At 49.8% G+C, this 20,746-nt stretch overlaps 2 protein-coding genes and 1 pseudogene across 4 annotated transcripts; 1 reads left to right on the forward strand and 2 right to left on the reverse strand.

Moving 5' to 3' along the window:
* Window positions 1-580: 580 nt before the first annotated feature.
* LOC110350127 (odorant-binding protein 2b-like) lies at window positions 581-6,850 on the reverse strand. The gene is made up of 7 exons (XM_021261563.2): window positions 6,620-6,850; window positions 5,979-6,112; window positions 5,684-5,754; window positions 5,070-5,180; window positions 1,461-1,562; window positions 1,159-1,185; window positions 581-709 (listed from the first exon to the last, which is right to left on the reverse strand). Exons 1-6 carry the CDS (start codon window positions 6,848-6,850, stop codon window positions 1,160-1,162), a joined length of 675 nt encoding a protein of 224 aa, XP_021117222.2. The 3' UTR covers window positions 581-709; window position 1,159.
* LOC110350114 (torsin-1A-interacting protein 2 pseudogene) lies at window positions 2,419-2,950 on the forward strand (annotated as a pseudogene).
* Window positions 6,851-8,554: 1,704 nt separating the features above from the next.
* On the reverse strand, window positions 8,555-14,228 carry LOC110350146 (von Ebner gland protein 2-like). 3 transcript variants are annotated; one of them, XM_087182975.1, is made up of 7 exons: window positions 14,076-14,218; window positions 13,653-13,809; window positions 12,008-12,141; window positions 10,879-10,949; window positions 10,689-10,796; window positions 8,882-8,983; window positions 8,555-8,772 (listed from the first exon to the last, which is right to left on the reverse strand). In XM_087182975.1, the coding sequence occupies exons 2-7, from the start codon at window positions 13,749-13,751 to the stop codon at window positions 8,744-8,746; spliced, it is 543 nt and encodes a 180-aa protein (XP_087039101.1). In that variant the 5' UTR covers window positions 13,752-13,809; window positions 14,076-14,218; the 3' UTR covers window positions 8,555-8,743. The 3 variants fall into 3 exon arrangements, with proteins under 3 accessions (XP_087039101.1, XP_021117454.2, XP_087039102.1); XM_021261795.2 differs by lacking the exon at window positions 14,076-14,218 and having other exon boundaries at window positions 13,653-14,065; XM_087182976.1 differs by lacking the exon at window positions 13,653-13,809 and having other exon boundaries at window positions 8,556-8,772; window positions 14,076-14,228.
* Window positions 14,229-20,746: the final 6,518 nt, after the last annotated feature.

Genomic DNA, 20,746 nt, shown 5'->3' on the forward strand with positions numbered 1-20,746 from the left:
ATATCTAGGCCTTTGATCCGTTTAGATTTGGCTTTAGCACAGGGTGAGAGATGGGGCTCTAGTTTCAGTTTTCTGCATATGGCTGTCCAGTGCCCCCACTGTTTCTGAAGGATACAGTCTCTTCTTCAGCATATGGTTTTGTCCACTTTGTCAAAACTCACATGGGTGTAGATGTTTGAATCTGGTTCTATGTCTTCTATTTTACGGCAATGGTCTAGAAGTCTATACCATGCTGTTTTCGTTGCTATGGCTTTATAGTTTGAAGTCCAGTGTAGTGGCGCCTCCATGTTACTTTTTAAGCTCAGGATTGCTTTGGCTATTCTAGGTCTTTTCTAATTTCAAATATAATCCAGGATTTTTTTTTTCTAGTTCTGTGAAGAATGTTGTTGGTATTTCCCGTCTACGCTGCAAGCCTGAAGGAACTGAACATGCATCCAAAGGTGACTTCCTTCTTCTTTGCCTTTTTCATTTAACCCTGCTGGGTCTAAGGTCTCCCCAACAACCCCGGTGGTTCCCCCTCCTAGCAGAGCTCTTAGTGAGCTGACCCAAGGTCCCTTCACACACAGGCCAAACCCAGAAAGGCTGCTGAAGTTGTTTATTTCGAACCAGGCGGGGTCAGGGTGTTGCAGGAGGTGGTGGAGGGAGGGGTTGCTCAGGAGGCTGGGGCAGCAGGCAGGATGGTGGACTCAGGAGGCGCAGACCCAGCTGGCTACAGTGACAGAAAGGGGAACAGAGGTTGGGGCCCACTCCCACAGGAACAGAAGCGAGGCAGGAGGCGCTGGGGCTGTGCCAGATCAAAGACCTTCTCCCAGACCACCATGCTGGGCGGTTATGGCCCCAGGAGTGATCCTGTCCCCTCCATGAATGGCCTGGCCTCTGAGAATCCTTGGTGGGTGTGAGGGGTGGGACCAGACCAAGTGGAGACCAGGGAGTGGGGAGAACGTGGGGCTCAGGTGATGTTGGTAAAGGGGACTCCCCAAGTGGCTCGAGGATACCCAAGGCCAAGTCCTGAGGTGACTGATCCTGCCTGGCCCGGTGGGGTCTCTCTGTCCTGGTCAGGGAAGGAGTGGGGCTGAAAGAGATGGATGCTGGAATTGGAGAAGCTCAGGATTCAGGGCTCTGGGCATCTTCAAAATCCACCCACAGAGTGTCACTCACCCTAGTCGTTCTCGGGCACACAGTTTTCTATAGAAACAATGACAACAACAAGAACTCAGAGGTGCCCAGGTCAAAGACCCACACCCCATCATCCCTGCCGCCCAGACTCCAATGGCCAAGACCCCAGGTGGAGCCCGGGTGACACTGTGCAGTGAAAGAGGAGACGTACAGGAAACAGACGTGAGTGACACAGAGAGACACTAGGGATACATGTGGACTCACGGGGACATGGCGAAACACAGGGCACACTGGAGGCCCAGAGGGGACACGGGGTTGAATATGGGGCAGAGCCGTCTGCTCACCCCTCTGCTCAGGGATGAAGATGTCCTCCCTCGGTAGTCCATTGTGCTGTGTGAATTTCTCAAATTCTTCCAGAGCCTCCCGGCTTTCCTCAGGGGTCCTCCCTATGGGGCAGGGGCCAGGTGAGCAGTGGCTGCACAGCTCTGCATTAAGCCGATGCCCCAGGACACAGCCATTGGGAGTGGTCAAGGGCAGGGGAGGAGGGAGATTTAAGAGTGGACAGCAAGGGAGGTGGCTGTCACGTGGGCGGGGCCAGACGACATTCTGCAGTGTAGGAGTGCATCCCCATGTCTTGGAGCAGAAGGAACACCAGAGGCCGAAGGGTTCCCCTAGTACTGACAGTTCTACGACTTAAAACCCCACTATAATTTGTCTTTCAGAACCAATCCCTCCCCACCCCCACCTCCCAAAGGCACAAACAGAAAACAAGGTATGTGACGCATTCCCAGATCCTTCAGCCAACTCAACATCAGCTACTTCTCCGTGACTGGGTCCAGAATAAGGTTCTCCCCAGACAGACTTCACTGGATCCACGTTCAAGAGGACTGCCAGGGTTTCCTGATCCCCCTACGTCGCTGTAAAATGCCAAGGCCTTAAGACTTGGTTACGTGTATTACAACGGCAAGAGTGCCAGCACCAGGAAAGGACTCATTGGACCTCTCAGCTTCTCTATATCACCAAATGTAATAACCTTATCAACAAAGTAGAGTAAGCCACGTTCCTCTGTGTGACACCATCACCAGCTGATAAAGCCCAAGGAAAAAGAATAACTCACTTAGACTAGAGCCCTATCTTTTCTTGAGAAGCTGAGTTTTGGGGGAGCTGTTCTGAAATCCGTGCTTCTAATAAGTAACTGATAACATTATAAACTGGATTGGTCCCCAAGTTCAGAGACTTGTAATTGAGTGAAAGATAGACATCAAAATCTTGAAGAATTACACTGAGGTGCAAGCCAAAGTTAAACTTCTTCAAATAATGTTTGTTGAACTGAGAAGTTGCTAAACCAAACCTCTAATAGGACTGGTTATTGGGGCATCTTTCTGTCATTTTTGTCTCTCTGTGTTACACTGCTCTCTGTATTGTCTTTCTAAGTCCAGATGTTCTCAGACAATTCACATTGTCCTGATTGTGGACAACAGTGGTTTCCTAGCTTAGAACTAGGCCACTGGTTGTACCAAACTGAACTTGTTGAAAATGAATGTTACCAAGTCTTTACAGACCATATTAATAGAGCTGATTATTGCCCTGAACATTATCCTGATAATCCTGCTAATAGAAGCCTTGTTCTTCCTTGGTCTTTCCCACTTGAGTGGGCTCCCCAAAATCTCACCAGTGGACCTCTGAAAAAGCTTGCCATCCCTTTCTTCTGGGTTCTCCACTGCTTAGAAAAAAGATACATGACTCCAGAGTAGCTGGTTTTAACCCTGCTTTACAGTTAATCTTGACCAGAACAGATTAAACCTTAAACAAAAAACTTGGCCAAAACAAGTAACTTCTATAATGGTCAAAATCATGGAAATTCTAGAGAGTTTTGTGCTAGAAGCCTAAGGACAATGGAAAAATAACTTAATTTCTCTTTTTATTCTCTTTTCTTTTTTGTTTGTGGTACTGGGGCCCAATACCTGCTCTAGTAGACAAGTGCTTTACCACTGATCCATGCCCCCAGCCTTTATTTCTAAATCTGATCCAGATGGTCACTATTTTTGAGAACTCCTTAAATTGTTGAGTCTGCTTCTGTGGTCTACACTTATTTTGTTCAGCATGAATTTAGTCAGTATTCCAGAGGGACTGTTCATCTAGAACCAGACAAATCCATAATCCCTATAAATGATGTTTTAGAACTAGCTTGTCTCTCCTAAGAAGTTCCAGAGCTTAATTATTGACATATGACAAGATAGTCCTAAAGGACAGGCCTCATACTGTGTGCCCCATAATTGTATTTCCAGCAATAACTTCTGTGGGAAAGCATACTCACTATAGTTGGTTTCTAGATTATTCCAATAAATTTTGATAAGAAACTGTTGTTTTAAATCCCCTTTTTCAGGAATAAATATATGTGTGTATATGTATATATATAAAATTTATTCATATATAATTGTTTATTCCTCATTGGTTTTGTTTGGCTCATCCTCAGAGTGGTTGTCAAAATATTAATAACTGGTCACTATCAGAGAAGTCCTATCTGTAAGGCAACACTTAATATAGATTACACAGAAAGATGTAAAAATGCTGCCTGTTTATACTTACTTGGTTTTATATAACCAAAAACTATCCTGTCTATGTGCTGACTAAACTTAAAATGTCCTGTCCTAGGAATGAGAAAGTACCTATATAATGAGATTTATGAAAAAAAATGAATTATCAAGATTCAATATATATTCTGAACAGTACTGTGGAAGCATCTTTCTTAAAACTAAGAAAGTCTTGCTAGACAGTGGCCACATTCTGGCCACTTATTTATGAAACTCCCGAAACCAGTGTTACAGTTAGGTAAACTTTGAAAAAGCTGTTTAAAATCTCTCAGAAGCCACTGAACAATTTTTAAATTCCACTTAAGATGCAAGGTAATCTAGTGCTTGTGTGGCAGCTCAAAGAGGTTATCGAAGACCCATGTTCTTTCTCCTCCCTGTTGGGATCCTTATGCCTGCTTTTTGTCCTCATGGCTATTTCCTCAATGAGTGCTGTGTGGTTTGTTGCACCAGGCATTTCAGCACCAATCAAAGGCCAGGAGTAGGGAGCAGAGGGCTTTCTTCTTTCAATTCTGGCCTTTATTTGGGAATAAAACTTCCCAAAAGTCCCTAGAAGAATTCTTTTCATTAGAAGATACAATTGCATGAGTGTGGGAAAACCTGGCAAAGGGGAATGGAACTGGCATTCCCCAGGTAAGGCACATTGCCTCTGCTTGTAAAATTAGAATTTTTTCAGGAAGGAAGCAGTAGAGAATGAATGCTATTGCTAATGCAACAAATCATACTTGCCACATGTTGCAAAACCTAAAAGTTACTTGTTTTTCTGTATAAAGAATGTACCCCGGAAATTCACCCCTGTTATCTGCCTTATGTCTGTCATGATGGCGGTTCTCTCCTGTTATTGCTGAATATACTGTAGACTGCTAAAAAAAAAAAAAAAAAAAGAGTGGATGGCAAGCTTGGGGCGGGATGGGTAAGGAGATGGCCCAGTGGCAGGCCCCTGGGGAGGGGTCATGCTGGGATACCTTAACCCATGATGTGACGGGAGGGGTAGGGTGGCTTCTGAGCACCTCTGCAAGGATCCTGTGTCCCAGGGGCATTGTGGTATCCCCTCACCCTGAGGGACCCTGTCCCACAAAGCCCTCTGTCCAAACATTACTGCCTCCACCTTAACCCCCTCAGCTCCTGAGGCCTCAAGAAGTGGCACTGGGTGGCCTGCAATCACCGAAGGCTATGTCTGCCCCATGGTGGACAGTCCCCTCCCAGCTGGCCCCTTCCCACCACAGAGTTTGCATTCTGCCCAGGCAGCACTGTGCCCGTAGCCTGAGGCCAGCTCAGGGACCCCCTTAATACCCTGGTGCCAGGACACAGCTGGTGCCAGGACAGTGGGGTAGGAGCCAGGGGTCTCCAAGGTACCCTCACCCATGAGGCTTCCTGCACGGATCATCTTCCCGTGGAAAAGATGCTCCGTGTAAAAGAGGAAGTGGTCCTGCACAGACAGCCCCACTACATTTACGGACATCTTGCCCCCATCTGTAGAAGAAGAGTGAGACATTAGCTTGAAGTATCTTCATGCCTAGAGAAAGCATCAGAGAGCACACTAAGAAGAAGTCCAGGATGTCTTGCAGTCACTCAGCACGCGCACCCAGCCCCAGCCAATCCCATGGTGGCCTCCACAACAGGGCAGGAGGCCCCTGTGGAGAAGGGCAAACCTCACATGGTGAGACCAGATGGTGAAGGCCAGGGACATTGAGGCTGGAGCTTGGCACTGGCCCTGAGCAGCTGCCCTGCTCTGCTTCCTTAGCCTCAGTTTCCCTGTAGGTCCCCAGTTAGGACCACACAGTGGGAGATGCGGCTCAGCCAGCCCATGCTGTGGGCAAACCCAAGATCTCAGATGTCCGCTGTGGGGCCACAAGACCAGGGGAAGGAAGAGCGGGCTTCTCCTGGGAGGCTGAGAACGAGCAGCCAGGAACCCATTTATCCCCTCACACTCTCCCCAGACAGCTCCAAATGAGGGCACAGCGGGCAGAACTCACAGGCACTGTATTTGCCAGGCTCCTCCGTTTTCTGCAACAGAACTCTCTCCTCATAGCACCGCCCCTTCCGGCTGGAAATCAGGAGGCACAGGAGTGGCTGCTCTCAGTATCCCCTGAGCTGCGCTGAGCTCCCCTGAGCATCAGCCCCGACCAGGTGAGAGCCCTGCTCCACCCCTGCCCGAGCTGTCCCTCCCCTCTCAAAGTCTGGGGACTTCTTGTCACCAACATTCTAACATGAGTGAGGGAGGGGGAGAATAGCAGGTGGAGGGAGGGTCCCGCGTTGGGTGACACTCACAGGTAGGTGATGTCGGCCTCCCAGTTCCCCCGTTCCAGGGCCTTCATCATCATGGGGAATGCCTTTCTGGGCTTGTTCTCCTCCAACAGGTTCTTGTTGGCTACCACACCCTTCAGGAACCAGGGCCCTGTGATCTGGAGCAGGCCGAGCCCTGAACCCACTGTGGCCCCACCTGCAGTCCACCCACCAACCTTGACACACTGGTCTGTGGCTAAACTGGCACCCAGAGAGCCCAGGCTGCAGCCCCTGGAGAAGGGCCTGGGTCCTACACACCCCACTCCTGTGCTCTGTGGAGCAAGGCCAGCTCCCCCCTTAACAGCTCCATTCTCTCAGGGTACGTGGTCTCAGCACCAGGTGAGTCCCCGCTTCCTGCCCTTTGAAGCCTTCTGATTGTGGGTGTCTCTTCAGCAGGATCCGCAAGCCAAGCTGAGAGCTTTCTGCTCCAGCCCTGCCCTTGGGACCAGCCTTGTGTGCTGGCAGAACCACAGAATCCCATGAGCTCTGACCATTTAGGGCTGGAAGTGCAGGGTTGGAAGCTGGACTTAAATGACACCTCTTGGGATGAGGGTCCAGGCTGCTGCCTGCTGCCCAGAAGCCAGGACCTTTCTCCTACCCTAGGCACCATCCCTGCCCGGCCTCACATCCAGCTCTTCTGAGAGGAAGGACAGAGGGCCCTCAGCCGGCAGGGCGGCCCCCAGACCAAGCAGCATGAGGGTGAGCAGCAGGCTTTTCATCTCCAGCGCTGTGCTTGCAGCCGAGCAGGTCTCCCAGAGTCTGGACGACGCTGTGTCAGCTCCTCTGCGGACGCCCTTTATGTCCCCTGTGGCCAGGGCCAGTGTGCAGCTGGCACTGACCACACCCCTCCCACACATCCCTTATGGCCAAATGCAAGTCCATCACGGAACACGGTGCTGTTGTTCTTGGGATCCGATGAATCACAACTTAATGTCACGGGAGATAAAGACCACAGTGCTGCCCAGTTTCTGCTCCACTCCAGGGTCCTGCCCATAGCCCAGCCCACGCAGACAGGAGATCTGGCTTCCTCTTTGCCCTCCTCACCCTTGGCACCCATGGCTGGCCAGGGCCACGTTCTAGGGGAGCCATTTTTGCTTTCTGCCCAGGGGACACATTTACTTCCTGACCCCTGCCTCATTCTGTACCCAAGCGCCTCCTCTCATAGGTCTTGCCCTTTTCCTCTACCTGTGCCTTTCTCCCAGGCCCTCAGTTCCAGTTTAAGAGTAGGGAGTTGACTCCTTGGGTTCATAATTTCATTGTGGCTGCATGAAGAGTTCTAGACACATGTTAGGAGGTCATAAAAATTTTCCTACTACAGGAATAAACCAAAGTCATTTAACCTCTGTGGGCTCAAAGGCTTCCTCTCTGATTAGGGAACTTACAACTTCAGGCTCCCAGGCACCCCTGACATGAATGAGGCGCCATGGATGTTGGTTTCTTCATTCCCATCCTGCGTGTAGTGGGATTCAGGACCAGGTGTTGCCATAGCTTTTCAGAAACCCACTCATGCAACATCCTTAACTTCATCCCAGTAGGGTCCCCAACTCCACAAAGGCCTTCTCCTCACCACCTTTGACCACCCACATGCACACACAACAACCTTAAACCTTAGTCTCTTTGGATAAAGTGGACAAGAAGCACAAGGAAGACACATGCCGGTACTTTTTCATGGCACAGGCGTCTGGTCAGGTGGGCCTGCCCCTCAGGAACCGTGTCCACGGCAGACCCCATCCTGAGATCCAGGCAGAATCTTGAGGTCTCACAGCATTTGAGGGGCTGCATCAGGAGGGGCTGGGTGCACTTCCCATGGAAATAACTGCAGAAAGAATTGGCCATGATACAGTGGAACTTCTCCCATGGGGAGGTGGTGTCAATTTCTCTTCCCTTTGAATCTGGGCTCAGCAATGTGCATTTTCATGTTTCCAGTTGTATTTTTAGCGATGCACTTAGTAGTAGTAGTAGTAGTAGTAGTAGTAGTAGTAGTAGTAGTAGTGTATACCTAATAGCTTCATTGGTTCTGGGGAATTGGTCATCTACACCATTTCTTGATTGTTTTTGATTCTTTTATAACCCTCCCTACATTCCCCTCTCCTCCTCCTGCTCGTCCCACTTTCCTTCTCCAAAGTTTCTGTCTCCGTTTCCTACACCTCTCCCTTACACGCATTTTATGTTTTCCTACTTTCTGCATTTTTTGGTGCTTGGGCACCTGGGCCTCTCTGCTCCCAGAGTGCCTGGCGCTACCAGGTTAGCTAATTCCTGGTGTAGCCGAGGGCTCACCTGTGAAGCCCGCCCTCCTGTATGGGCTCCCACACCTGGGCCACACTCCAGAGCCGGGGCGTCCCCCAATCCCAGTCTGTAGTTACCCGCTGCTGATGTCACCCCACCCTCCCCAAGTGCTGCCCTTATCCTGTTCACCTTTCACAAACCACTACCCCTCTCCGCCCGCTCAGCGCGCCCCACTGCTGTGCCCAGGGCATGCCCCCGGTGTGCAGGAAACCGGAAACCGAGTGTGATGAAAAGCGATCACAATGTCTGAGCGTCTCCCGCACCTGATTAAATCAAAGTTTGGACCTTTTGACACCATGTGACACACTTGGCCATCGACCCACTTTATTGAAAGCAGAAATGTGACGAAGTGTGGGCACAGCGCAGCTCTCTCTCGGCACTGGGAGCTCTGCTGCAGGTAGGGAAGCGTGGTTGTGGGCCGGGGTCCTCGCTCTTACACAGCCTGGCAGCAGTCTCTCCATGTGTTAGCAATCTCTGGTCAACTTGCAGTTGTCTGCAGACCAGAAGAGATGGACAGGGGAAGAGGGTACATTCACGTGCTCACATTTTAAGGAGAAATTGTGGATAAAAGGGAAGGAAGAAGGATGGATTTCTTTCTTTACCAGCATGGGGAGGGCTGATGATTAGTGTTTTGTTCAGTCCTCTCTTCTCCACAAACACCTGGAAGAACCTCAGGGCATCTGAGTTTTCGTCCACAGTGCGGCCTGCAGACCAGATGGGTGAGGGTCAGGGAGGGGAGACAGGAACCCCCCCACCCCGGTCTGGGATGGAAAGAGGGGGCTGGGAGGGCCTCTCCCTCCAGGCACTGGAAGGACTCCAAGCAGAGCTTGAAAGGCCCCACTGCAAACGTCCTGTGAAGACCGGCCGGGTAGGAGTCTTCAGCAGGAGTCCTGTCTGAGCCTTGTTTGGGACATCAGCCCCCTAAGCAGGTTCGCCTCCTTGGAGGCCAGCAGTCTTCCAGCCGGTTCTCCCTTCTGAAGTCTCCCCAGGAAGAGGGTCACCTGACCTGGTGCTGGAGAGAAGAGTAAGGGACAGAGGTCCCCGAACAGGCACATCCCGGGCTCAGGGACATCCTGCCTTGGCTTCCCCCGGTCTGTCCAGGTAGGATGCTCCTGAGTCATGATGGGAGGAGGCACAAGGTGGCAAGGGCAGAGGGCCACTCATCAGTGACCCGCACACGGCCTGTGTGTTCTTGGCTCCTTCAGTGACCTCAGTGTCTCCTTGGTTCTGGCCTCTCTCTCGGGGGACCTGGACTCAGAGGCTGTAGCCCAGGCACCTCCTGATGGCAACACGGCCCCCACCCCCGAATCCTGCCCAAGGCTCCCTGCATGTCAGGGATCGCTGGGGACAAACAGGGTGCACTGCCTTCCTGCCCAGCTCCCTCCAGTGCCCACCAGGGAGGCTTTCCTGAGACTTCCGGTCCTCAGGAGGAGAGCTGTTGGCCTCGTCCGTCCTCGGCTCCAGTCCGGCCCAGGGCACTTTGCACACCAGGAACCCCACCCCGCCTGAGCCATGTTAGGTGTGGACATTCACCCTCACTGGAGTCAGGGCAGCCCTGAGGCGTGGGGAGCATGTGGAGTGCGATCAAGCACAGGAGGTGGGGAGTGACATCTGCAAGGATCTGTGGAGCACTCAGGGCCCCGAGGCCCGAGGTAATGACGCGGTCCTGAGTGTCCCTGTCCACATCTCCCCGCTTCAGCCTGAGCTCCTGCACTGATGATCGCTGGTAACTTGTGGGATCAGAGCCTCCCAGGACTGAGGACAGGGGTGGCCAGACCCGGGGAAGCATCCGGAGGAAAGGGAGGAGGTGGGATCCTGGACTAGAGTGGGAGGAAATTTATGAGTGCCCAGGTCACAACGGATCCTTGGTGCAGAAGCACTGGGATTTCCAGCGGGGGTTAGAGAGGGTGGGGAGAGCTGAGCCTCCGCATCGAGATGGGGCTGATGGATGGGTGGTGGTGAAAGTCAGGTCCAGGATCTCCACCTGAGAACTGCTGGTCTTGGAAGGAGGATACTCTTGGTGGTGGCAGGGAGTTGATTAGAGCTCCAGCCTCCACCCTGCAGATGCCAGGGCCCCATTGCTCCCTCATAACAATAACACGTGTCTCTGGTCATTGCCCAGTGTGCCCAGGGCAGATGGGCTCCAGGGAAACCCCGCATCAGGGCATGACCACACCAGCTGCTGGTGCAGGGGAAGAAGGAAGTGAGGAGCCATGCCAACACGAGTAGGTGTGGGGTCCAGGCACCAGAGATGTTAACACGAGTGCAGGGAGAGTCCAGTGATCCCAGGAACAGCGCCCTGGGTGGGAGCTGGAGGGGACTGGGCAAGAAGGCAGTGCAGCCTGTCCATGCCTGGTGCCTCAGAGCCCTTGATCAACTCCCATAGCCACAGCAAGGCCGGGAACTCACCCACAAGCATCATCATCTTGTAGATGGTATTGTCCATCCTGCCCTGGTAGTAGGCAATGGCATGATCCTTCCCCAGCAGGAACTGGATGATGATGAAATGTCCTGACCCTGTGGGTGACACATGCCATGTGACCATCAGGTTTCTTTCCACAGGATCCATGGAACAAAGAATGCCCATCTGGCCACTTACAGGCATGGAAGACGCCAATGGCATCAAATTCATCCAGAGGCAGCTTGAACAGAAAACATCCGGTGGATTTCCTGCAACACAGGATCCAAACACGGTTCTCAGCACAGACCCCTGCCCAGCCCTTCCTTGCTCCCACTCAACAGCCCCAGCAGTGAGGTCAGCCCCCCACTTTCTCCTGATGCATAATACTCAGCAACCAGCCCAGGTTCTTTGACTCTGGGGCCGGAGTCCCCAAGGAGCCATCCCTTGGGTATCCAGGACCGTGGATCCTGCAGCCACCAAAGGATGCCTGGTGTGACAGCCAAGGGTGCTGTCTACAGGCACAGAAGGCCCTTGGGTGGCTATGGCTGGTCACTGTGGAAGCCAGTAGGAATACGGTCCTGAGAAAGGCCTCAAACAGCCCAGGATGGGTTCTCAGAAGCCTTCCAAAGAGTCCTGTCCTAGCCCAGTGGACAAAGTCTAGGATGTAGGATCTCCTAGCCAGGTCTTCTTGTAACAGCAGGCCACACCCCGCAGGAAGTGGCTTGCTGTGGACCCTGTACCCCCTCCCCCATGTGTGCCAGGTGGTGCCAGCAGGGGAAAAGTCAAGCAGGTGCAGAGCCCATGAGCAGCCCATGTCGAGAGTTCAGAGCTCAGAGCAGCCTGGTTCTCTGCCCAGCCCGGGCCGTTTCCCAGCAAGGTGGCCAGCTCCTGCCCTTGAACTCCAGGTGTTCCTCCCAGATGACAGTCCTGTATCTGCTGTTGCTTCAACCTGGGCTCCTTACTGGTCGAGGAGCCTGGAATAATATCCCGAAGGAGCTGGAGGCTCTGGCTCTGCATGGAAATGAGCACAGCGCTCACACTGGGCTTCTCTGGGAGCAAGCAGTGCCGCTGGAAGCCCGGGTCACAGTGAGCGAATGCACAGAAGGTGACAGGAAAACCCCACAGCCTCCTGTGCTCAGCTCGGCGTCAGTGTGAGCACTGTCCCTGTAGCTACGGAGGCCGCCTGGCACATTGCTGAGATCAGGGGAGAGGGCGCTGAATTCCGGAGAGTGCCGAGTGGGGCGAGGGAGGGCATGGAGACGGGGGGGGGGGGGGGGGCTGGAGGAGGCACAGCTGGGAACGAAGGGGCTGCGTGCAGGGCGCTCACTTGATGTTCATCCTGAACTCCAGCTTACTGATTCTGTTTCTGATGAACGTGAAGGGCGGCAGTGGGCTGGTCTTCTTCCTTCCAGGAATAGGCATGTCTCCCGCCCAGCGTATTATGTACCAGGTTCCTAAAAGCTGCAGGCAGGGGGACAGGGATCCAACCTTATCAGGGCTGCAGGGCCAGGGAGACCTAGGGAAAGGGGACCCAGGCTGGTGTGGAGTAGCGTAGCACAGGAGCAGGCTTGGCCCAGGGCCTCAGTGCAGGCTGGGGTGTCTGAGACTGTGGAGGGCAGGAGGGTTCCGGGCACAGGCAGACCCTGTCCATTGGGAGCAGGCACCACCAGACAGAGGGGCAGGAGCCTTCCCGGGTGATGCCACTCCAGGGAGGGGCTTTGAGCAGGGGTCCTGCACAGGCTGTCAAGGAGGAGCTGAGAAAAAGTCAGCCAAAGGACCAGGTTCATTTATGTCCCCACCAGGGACAGGGCAGGGGTGAGCAGTCACAGAGACAGCAAAGCTGTGCACTGACTCAGCCCCGTGGGCTCATCTGATGACCACATCCAGGGCTGCCTGGCAGGACCATCCCAAAAGTGCAGTCAGTGCCTCCTTCCTTAAGGATCAGACCCCTCAAGGTTCTTCTGGTATCAAGTGGCAGCTGCTGCTGACCACATACACACAGGCACTTGCATGTCCCAGGGGCCTCGAACATGCGACTCTCCACCCCAGACTGTGCTAATTACCACACACAGCGACCTCATTCCTCTCCCGCACCCAGGGGTCATAGGTGAGAACTAGAAGGTCTGGTTGCAGCCCTTGGCGAGAGGACAGGGCAGATCCAGAGCACAGTTTTGGAGTGCAAATGACAAAGAGGGAGCTGGTGTTCCCCAGGCGAGGTGGTCGAGAGCACGGCCAGCAGCTGGCCAGCTCCCCGAGATGAGAAAGCAGGACTTCGGGTCACTGTGGGGAGGTCCTGGGGTCAGGATGTGTGAGCCCAGAACCCGGACTTTCCACTTGAGGGACCCAGAATGCTCGGGTACTGGCCTTGACCGAGAGCCTGTTCAGGCCCAGGTCAGTTTAACTTCCAGAAAGAGGGTGTCAAAGATGAAGACACCTGAGTTCCATCCCCAGTGCCAAAATAAATTTTAAAAAAAGATGACGACACCTGAAGCCACCTGCTTTATCCATCAGCGAGGTGGCCTGGGCTGCTGTCTGATCATCTCAGAGGCTTAAATTTTGTTATAAAAATGCCTAATTTTTAAAGTAAAAAATTCTAGGGACAATCCATGAGTGGTCATCTGCATGACTTTCACTGGGAAGTGGAAACTTGTGTAGAACCCACTGGTGCCTGGAAGAAGCATCTCCAGCACCCACGACTGACAGAGGAGCAAAGCGTGTCTCTGGGCAGTGGGGCTGGCAGGGCCGTGCCGGGAACTCCCTTGATAGGCCTCCCTAAGGCACACTCCCAGCCTCTAGAGCACAGGAAGATGCCATGTTGTCCCCCAGGCACTGCTTGGCACCACCCGAGGAATGTCACCGGGCATAACACAGGACCCCTGCCACTCAGATCAACATTCCTGAGCCCTCACCCATTCCTGGGGCCTGACCTCGGAAACCCAGGTCCCAGCTCTGTCCCTCCCCACAGATGTCACCTCTTCAGAGCTGGCAGGAGTCAGAGGGAGCATGTCAGCTTGCACCACGGAGAAGAGGCTCAGCCCCAAGGTCAGCAGAACCAGCCGCACGGTCCCCATGTCCACGCTCCTCCTGCTCTCCCTGCTGTTGCTGAGCTTTGTCCGGTGCTGGGCCACCCTGAAGGCAGGAACTGACCCTCTGCTGCCTGCACAAAGCCTCCTGAAATCTGCAGGGCTGGTTGCCCTGCTTGGTTTGGACTCCATGAATGGATGGTGCTAATTTGTGTAATTAGCCATCCCGGCTGCCCTAGCCTGCCTTGTCCCGGGGAGAATGTTATCAGAGTGAAGTCCCCACCCCGGAATACGGAGCCAGGAGAAGGATGACAAGGGCTCCTTGTGCTCTGTCCTTCCCCAGGTGTAGGGAACAGGGGAAGGGGACGTTACCAGAACCTCTGCAGTGAGTCCTAGTCTCCTGCAAGCCACGGCAGCACACGGCGAATTACAGGAAAGGTAGACAAATGAGACTGAGAAGAAGCTGAGCTTTGGGTCTGATCAGTGCTGCTCTGGGCGGCAAAGAGAAAAGGCCCCAGCTTACCACACCTTTTATTCAGTACATCGGGAGAAACAGATGTAACCAATGACTCAGGACAGGGAGAGTTCAGTACATCCGTGTAAACAAGATGTACCAATCCAAGAACAATGAGGAACTGAGCAGATGTTTGTTCCTCCCAGGCTGTCTTCAGCTGGTGTAATCTTGTCCTGAAGAATCACAGCATCACCAGATCATTGAGATCTCAGTTGTGACCGGAGGCCAAAATGGAATTATGTCTCGGAATTCCATAGCTGGGCTGTAGGCAGGAGAGCTAGGCTAACCAAATGATTTTTCCCTAAAATTATATAGCATTGCTCCCGACACCCAGGAGCCTGGGCCAGTTCTGGTTCTGACACACTCTCCTGGGTCCCAGTCCAGGGCTAAGGATTCAGTTCCCTTCAAAGACAAGGTCACCACACTCTCCATTTGGCCCAGACCTTGGAACTCCGAGCACAGCACCCAGCCCTCCTCCAAACACCTTCGCGGAGGCTCAAGGGCGCCCTGCAGCCCCCGCCTCCTGCAAGCTGAGCTGCTGTCTTTCCCTCCACTGGGGAAGTCCTCAAAAAAGTAGAACCCACTTAAGATTTATTAAAACATTTTTGCTTGTCAAAAAGCAAATTGAAGTAAAAAGGTAGATGAAGAAATGATTTTAATTCATGTATAACAATACCTTAATAATGTTTATCAAATTGCCAATTTAAACATATGAATGAAATACAATGTCCAGGAAGAACTACAACAGGATGGAGAAGGGAGGAGGACAGAAGAGATCAACAGGACTCTGGGGACCTGATCCCTGAGCATGCTCAAAAACGGTTTTTGTCTGTATCCTCTGCCCGCTCTGTGCTACTTTGGTCATTAATTAGAAATTCTGAGAAATGAAACTTCTTAGTTTTATTTCCCTCAAGTCTATCAAAGGCACTCAGGCTCACACACACCAGAAATGTGATTCTGGTGATTTTATTACTGTCTAGTCTGGTCATTGTTCTATATGATTGCCAGTTCTTGCTGTTAATCTTTTACTATGCCTACTTTAGAAACTGAACTTTACCACAGTTGTTCATGTACAGGAATAAACAGTCTATGTAGCATTTGGTATCACCAAGAATTCAGATATCCACTGGGTAGCTTGGAATGTATGTCTACCCCTCAGAGAAGGGTGGATGCTATGTTTTCACCGGAGTGGTGGTTATATGCACTCATGTCGAAATCCATGGAACTTTTGGTTGAAGGATTGTAAGTGCCTTCTACTGAGTGAAGACAGATTGGCAGGTTGTCCCTGTTGTGCCACGCCAGCCAGGAAATCACCAAACACCGGGACAAAGACAGAGTTATAACTAAAAGGAGTTTATTCATGCGTGTGGACTCCACTTTCTAGGAGAAGTGAAGCCCCGAAGCAGGGGAAGGTACAGGTTTATAGGCAACTCGAACAAAGAAGTTCACGGAGAGGCCACTATGTCCTTCAGCCAGCTGTGAAATACTTTTTCACAACCCGGTTCTTTTTCATCCCACCTATCTTGCCGAGATGGGGCCTTCTGTAGCTACAGGGCTCAGTGGTTACAGGGAGGCGCCGGGCACCATCTGTTCCCGGGGAGCGATAAAGCATGTTTACAGAAGCAGAGCAAGCGGCTCTCTTGTGGGGAATTCCAGTCCTCTATAAGGGGAGGGGTATGAGGGGAGTTCATTTCTTTGGTTCTCTTTGGTCTCACAGTCCCTTCCCCTTATGACCCTGGCCAGGCCATGGTCACCAGGAAGCTCACAATGGCCGGGGGGAGTTCATCGGCTCACTGCTGTGTGTCTGAGAGGACAGGAGTATCAAACTTCCCACACACCCTATTTGGCAGGAAAGGAAAATGAGACTCAAAGGGCATAATACCCATGGGAGGCCATGGTGAATGTTGGCATTGGAGCTGAATTTCCTTGGCTCTGAGTTTGAATTCTCTCCATTGTGCCCCTAACCTCTTCAGTATTAAATAAAATTCTGCCACCATGGACAATCTCAAGTTATTATTTCTTAAAGATGACATTCAATCTAGACATGATTGTGATTTAAAGCACTGGAGAAATATCAGATTTCAATCTTCTCAGAAGAGTAGTGAGGACTTCAAGCTGAAAAAAATGAAAAGAGGAAAGTCCACTGCCTATTGCTTCCATCTGGAGCTGCCCCAGGTGTCCAGTCCCTCAGCTCCCCCAAATTTGCAGGGTTCTTGGGGTGCCTACAGGCTCCCCAAGGGCTGCCATGGCTCTCACACAGTGGTCCAAGCATCGTAATATCATGGTGTGTTAGCAAAGGCAGGAGCTGCAGATGCACCGTCTCATGATGCAAACGAGGACGGTGAGCCCTGGGGCCCAGGGGATTCCCTCTTTGTCACACAGCTGGTGGGCAATGGCAGAGCCCCCCTCTGCCCCCAGCTTGTGTTATTTTTCATCCTGGCATGGTCTGGGTAACAGTGTTCCACCTGGAGAGGTAGAGGGGATGGCATGAGACTGGGACCAGTAAGGAACCGGGACTGGAGGTGGTGGGGGGTGGCTGAGCCTGCAGTGGGGATTCTTCTGTGGGACACTAATTAGGAAGCAGCTCCAGCTCCTACGCAACACACAAGGCAACTGGCTCTTTCACAAGCTTAGGGTGCTCAACTCTCAAATGTTTATGTGTGTAATCTGCTCTCAGTGTGTGCAGGATTACAAGCTACTGAAAAATCAAGGTCAAATTTTCCCTTTTACCGTAAGTGTCCACATAACAGAGTCGAGCCATGCCTGATGGCAAAGGCCACGAGCCTCCGCGTGCATAGAGGGACATCGCGACTCACACCCTGCCTGTTCCCAGGTCACCAGAATAGCCCTGTTCGCTCTTCTTCTGGCAGTGCAAACCACACAGATAGGAAAATGAACTTCTCTGCTACTGCACTTCATTGGTTTTCTGTCCAAAGCCTTCTACATGACTTTGCTGCATGTGAAACTCATCCTTTGGTTGGGATTCAGAAAAGTTGTGTGTTCATTTGGCCTTTCCTGCTGAAACTGAGCTCCCGGGAGTGAGCAATGCCAAGGAGACCAGGATCAGCCAACCGGATTCCCCACAGGCAGGAAAGGGGAGCCACACTCTCCCACATGTCTGGGAACCCCTGTGTTGGTTTTCTTTCCTGGGCAGTTGAGAGCAGAAGGTCACTGCACATGATGGAGTGCCGGAGAACCACAGCGTTCCAGAAACTGAGAGCAAGCATTTGTCTTATGAGAAACCATTGTGGAAGCCACAATGGGGTTTAAATTCCATGGCAGTCTCTCTGCATTTCTCCTCAGATTTAAAGCACAAGTTTCTCTGATGGAGGAGGCTACCCTGGAATTGAAAGGGAATTTCTAGGTGGACAGATATATTTTGCTAACAACAATAACTCAATTGGACAACAGTAAGTTAACTGTGCTATTAAGCAACTATGGGTTAATTGGGTAACTATACTCTTTGTGGAATGTACCTGAGTAGCCATGACAACTTCTGTAATCTGTCACCACAGAAAGGTAATGACTCAGAAAGTCCTGCCAGAACTCTGTTCTGGCTCCCCCTCCACTGCTCTGCTTTGTGTAAACTTTGCTTGCTGTATTATCAGGGAAACTCCAGTGGAATTAAACCTCATAGATGTAAAAAATGTCAAATAACTAACCAACCAAAGACTGCCAAATACTCTGCTTCTGCTTCTGTACTTCCTGCTTGCAACCCTGTAAAACTGTTGGCCCGCCGATATTCTGGGCCTGACTTCTTTGGGCAAAGATCTCAGGTCCACCAGTGTAAATAAAGCTGTTTACTGCCTCCGAACTTCTGTGTGCCATCTGTTTCCCGGTTCAGATATTCTGTAACAGAATGTGCTCATAGAGACAAAGCAAGCTCCAAGTTAGTAATGTGAATCACACAAGGCAAAAATGCTTTTCATCTCTGGGAATTTTATATTTTAAAAAAACAAATTCACCATGGGAAGGTGCATCTTCACCCTGCAGATGGGCTCCTGGCTGGGGAACACCCTGACAATGTCCCAGGGAAGAGTGGGCAGCTTGGGTGAGAGGTGGCAGACACAGGCGTGGTGCTTCTGCATCTGTGAAGACAGCTTTGCCATCCTAAGGCCTAGAGAACTGGGGACAGTGGGGTCCCATGGTGACTTTTATGCTCTGTCCTCAGTCCTTTCCCGGTAGGTGTCAGGTGTGAGCATTTACACATCCAGCCCAGAAGCAATTATACCACCATCCCCAGGATCTCACTTTTATAATAGACAGAATTTTTAATTTATCATTTAATCTTTAGAAAAAAAATTTAGACTATGTTTTAGAGCAGTTTTATGTTCAATGGAAAATGGAGTGTGAAGAGTCAATAGACAATGCCATACATCCAGCTATGCCTTCTCATCATACCCAAAGCTTTTCAACAGAGCAGAGTATAAAACATTCATTGAAAACAGTGCTGCCAGGGATTTAGCTCAGTGGTTCAGCCGCTTGCCTCGCAAGTGCAAGGACCCGAGTTTGATCCCTGGTACCAAAAAAAAAAAAAAAACAGTGCTAAACAAAAAACATGGGAATTGTGGCTTTAGACATTTACACTTACAGAAAGACTGGGAAACTTTTGGTGAGTCTGAAGGTGAGAAGACATTTTATAATGCACAGACCAATGTGTGACAACTAAGGATAACAGAAACTTCACTGCTGAAAAAGATCCAAAATGCATAACATCTCAGAAAATATCTGAATTTGTGACACTTGTAATGATCATGTGTTTCTATAAATAAGAATTCACATCAAATTATTAAGCAAGTTTTCTCTCAAAGGAAATTTGGGGAAGCCAAAAGTGGGTCTAGTCCGTGATTCAGTTAATTACTTGAACAATTTTCAAATGTAGCAATGGATAAAATTTTCATTCAAACATTTTTGTAAACAAGAGTTGAATAACAATGGACAAATTTCTAAATGTGATCAATTTGAGATTTCCTTTATGAAAACTTCTGCAATCACCAAATATGTATTTTCTGTTCCAAAATATACAATTTTTTTAAATACAGGAAGTTATTAAAGCCAGATATAGATATATGGAAAACTCATGACATATGTAATGAAAATGAGAAGACTTTTAGTGAGAGTAATTCCCTACATAATTACCAGGATATTTGAATTGAACAGAAAACTTATCAATGTAATTAAATTCATGAAATCTTTCTTCATGGCTGAAATCTTAGTAAACATCAATGCGGTCATTCTCCAGAGAACACTTGCCAATGTGATAAACATAAGAAATCTTTGGTTAGTGCCCAAAAATTACTATCTATGAGATGATATTAAATACAAGCTTTATAAGTGTAAAGGATGTGGCAAATCTCTTTGTTGATTACTCTACCTTTAATCAAAATCAGAGAATTCATACTGGAAAGAAATCCTACAAATCTACAGATTTTGGCAAAGCCTTTAATATTGCTCAACCCCTATTCACACCAAATAATTCATACTGCAGAGAAACACTACAAATATGAAGAAGGTGACAAAAATTCAACACTAGAGAATTCCTACTGGTGAAAGAAACCTACAAATATAAAGATTGTGTCAAATCCTCGCATCAAAACTCTAACTTTACTATGCAACAGAAAGGCAATACAAGGAGAGAAACAAAACAAATATAAAAATTGTGGCAATTTTTAAAAATATTATTTAATACCAGAGAATTCATACTGAAGAGTCACCCTACTAATGTAAACAATGAAATAAAGCCTTTGATTGATGTCAGACCCTCACAAAACATCATAAAATTTATTCCTAAAAATGTAAAGAATGCAGTAAAACCTTTAAATACTGCTCAAACCTTATACAACACCAGAGAATTCATAGTGGACAGAACCCCCTACCAATGTGAATAATGTGGCAAAACCTTTAGCCAGTATTTAAATCTTAAACAACACCACAGAATTTGTGTCACATAAAAATCTTACCAATGTAAAGATTCTGGAAAAGCCTGTGATCATTTTGTCATGTTGTAATCAACATCAGAGAATTCATACTGGAGAACAACTCCACTATGAGAAGGTTTTTAATGAGCAATGGTACCTTCAGTTTCTTTGAAGATACCAGTGCTTTGTAATCATTTTTTTATTTCATGAAAAAAATCAAAATTTCATAACAAAATAAGAGAATAGCAATAGTTAATACACTGTGTGTCATTGTCTTCATAGTAGTTACTCAGAATATAAGACAGAAAGCAAAAGGATCCTTTTTTTATTCATTAATTTTACTAGTACATTTTAGGTATACATTGTGATCACATTCATCATTGGGAATTTGTACCTATACATGCTATATCTTGGTTCTTATGTTTTTCCATTTCCCTTCCCTGCCTTCAACCCCCCCACCCCTCCCTATTTACATAAGCGTTGTCTCCATTTCCCCTTCTTGGTTTTTTTTTTTTGGTACCGGGGATCGAACTTGGGTCCTTGTGCTTGCGCAGCAGGCGGTGAAACCACTGAGCTAAATCTCTGGCCCTCCATTTTCCCTTCTTTATACA

The sequence above is a fragment of the Heterocephalus glaber genome, unplaced genomic scaffold, assembly GCF_053883595.1.
Source record: "Heterocephalus glaber isolate CG9 unplaced genomic scaffold, H.glaber_assembly_v1.0 deba00001479, whole genome shotgun sequence".
In the NCBI taxonomy this organism is placed as follows: domain Eukaryota; kingdom Metazoa; phylum Chordata; class Mammalia; order Rodentia; family Bathyergidae; genus Heterocephalus; species Heterocephalus glaber.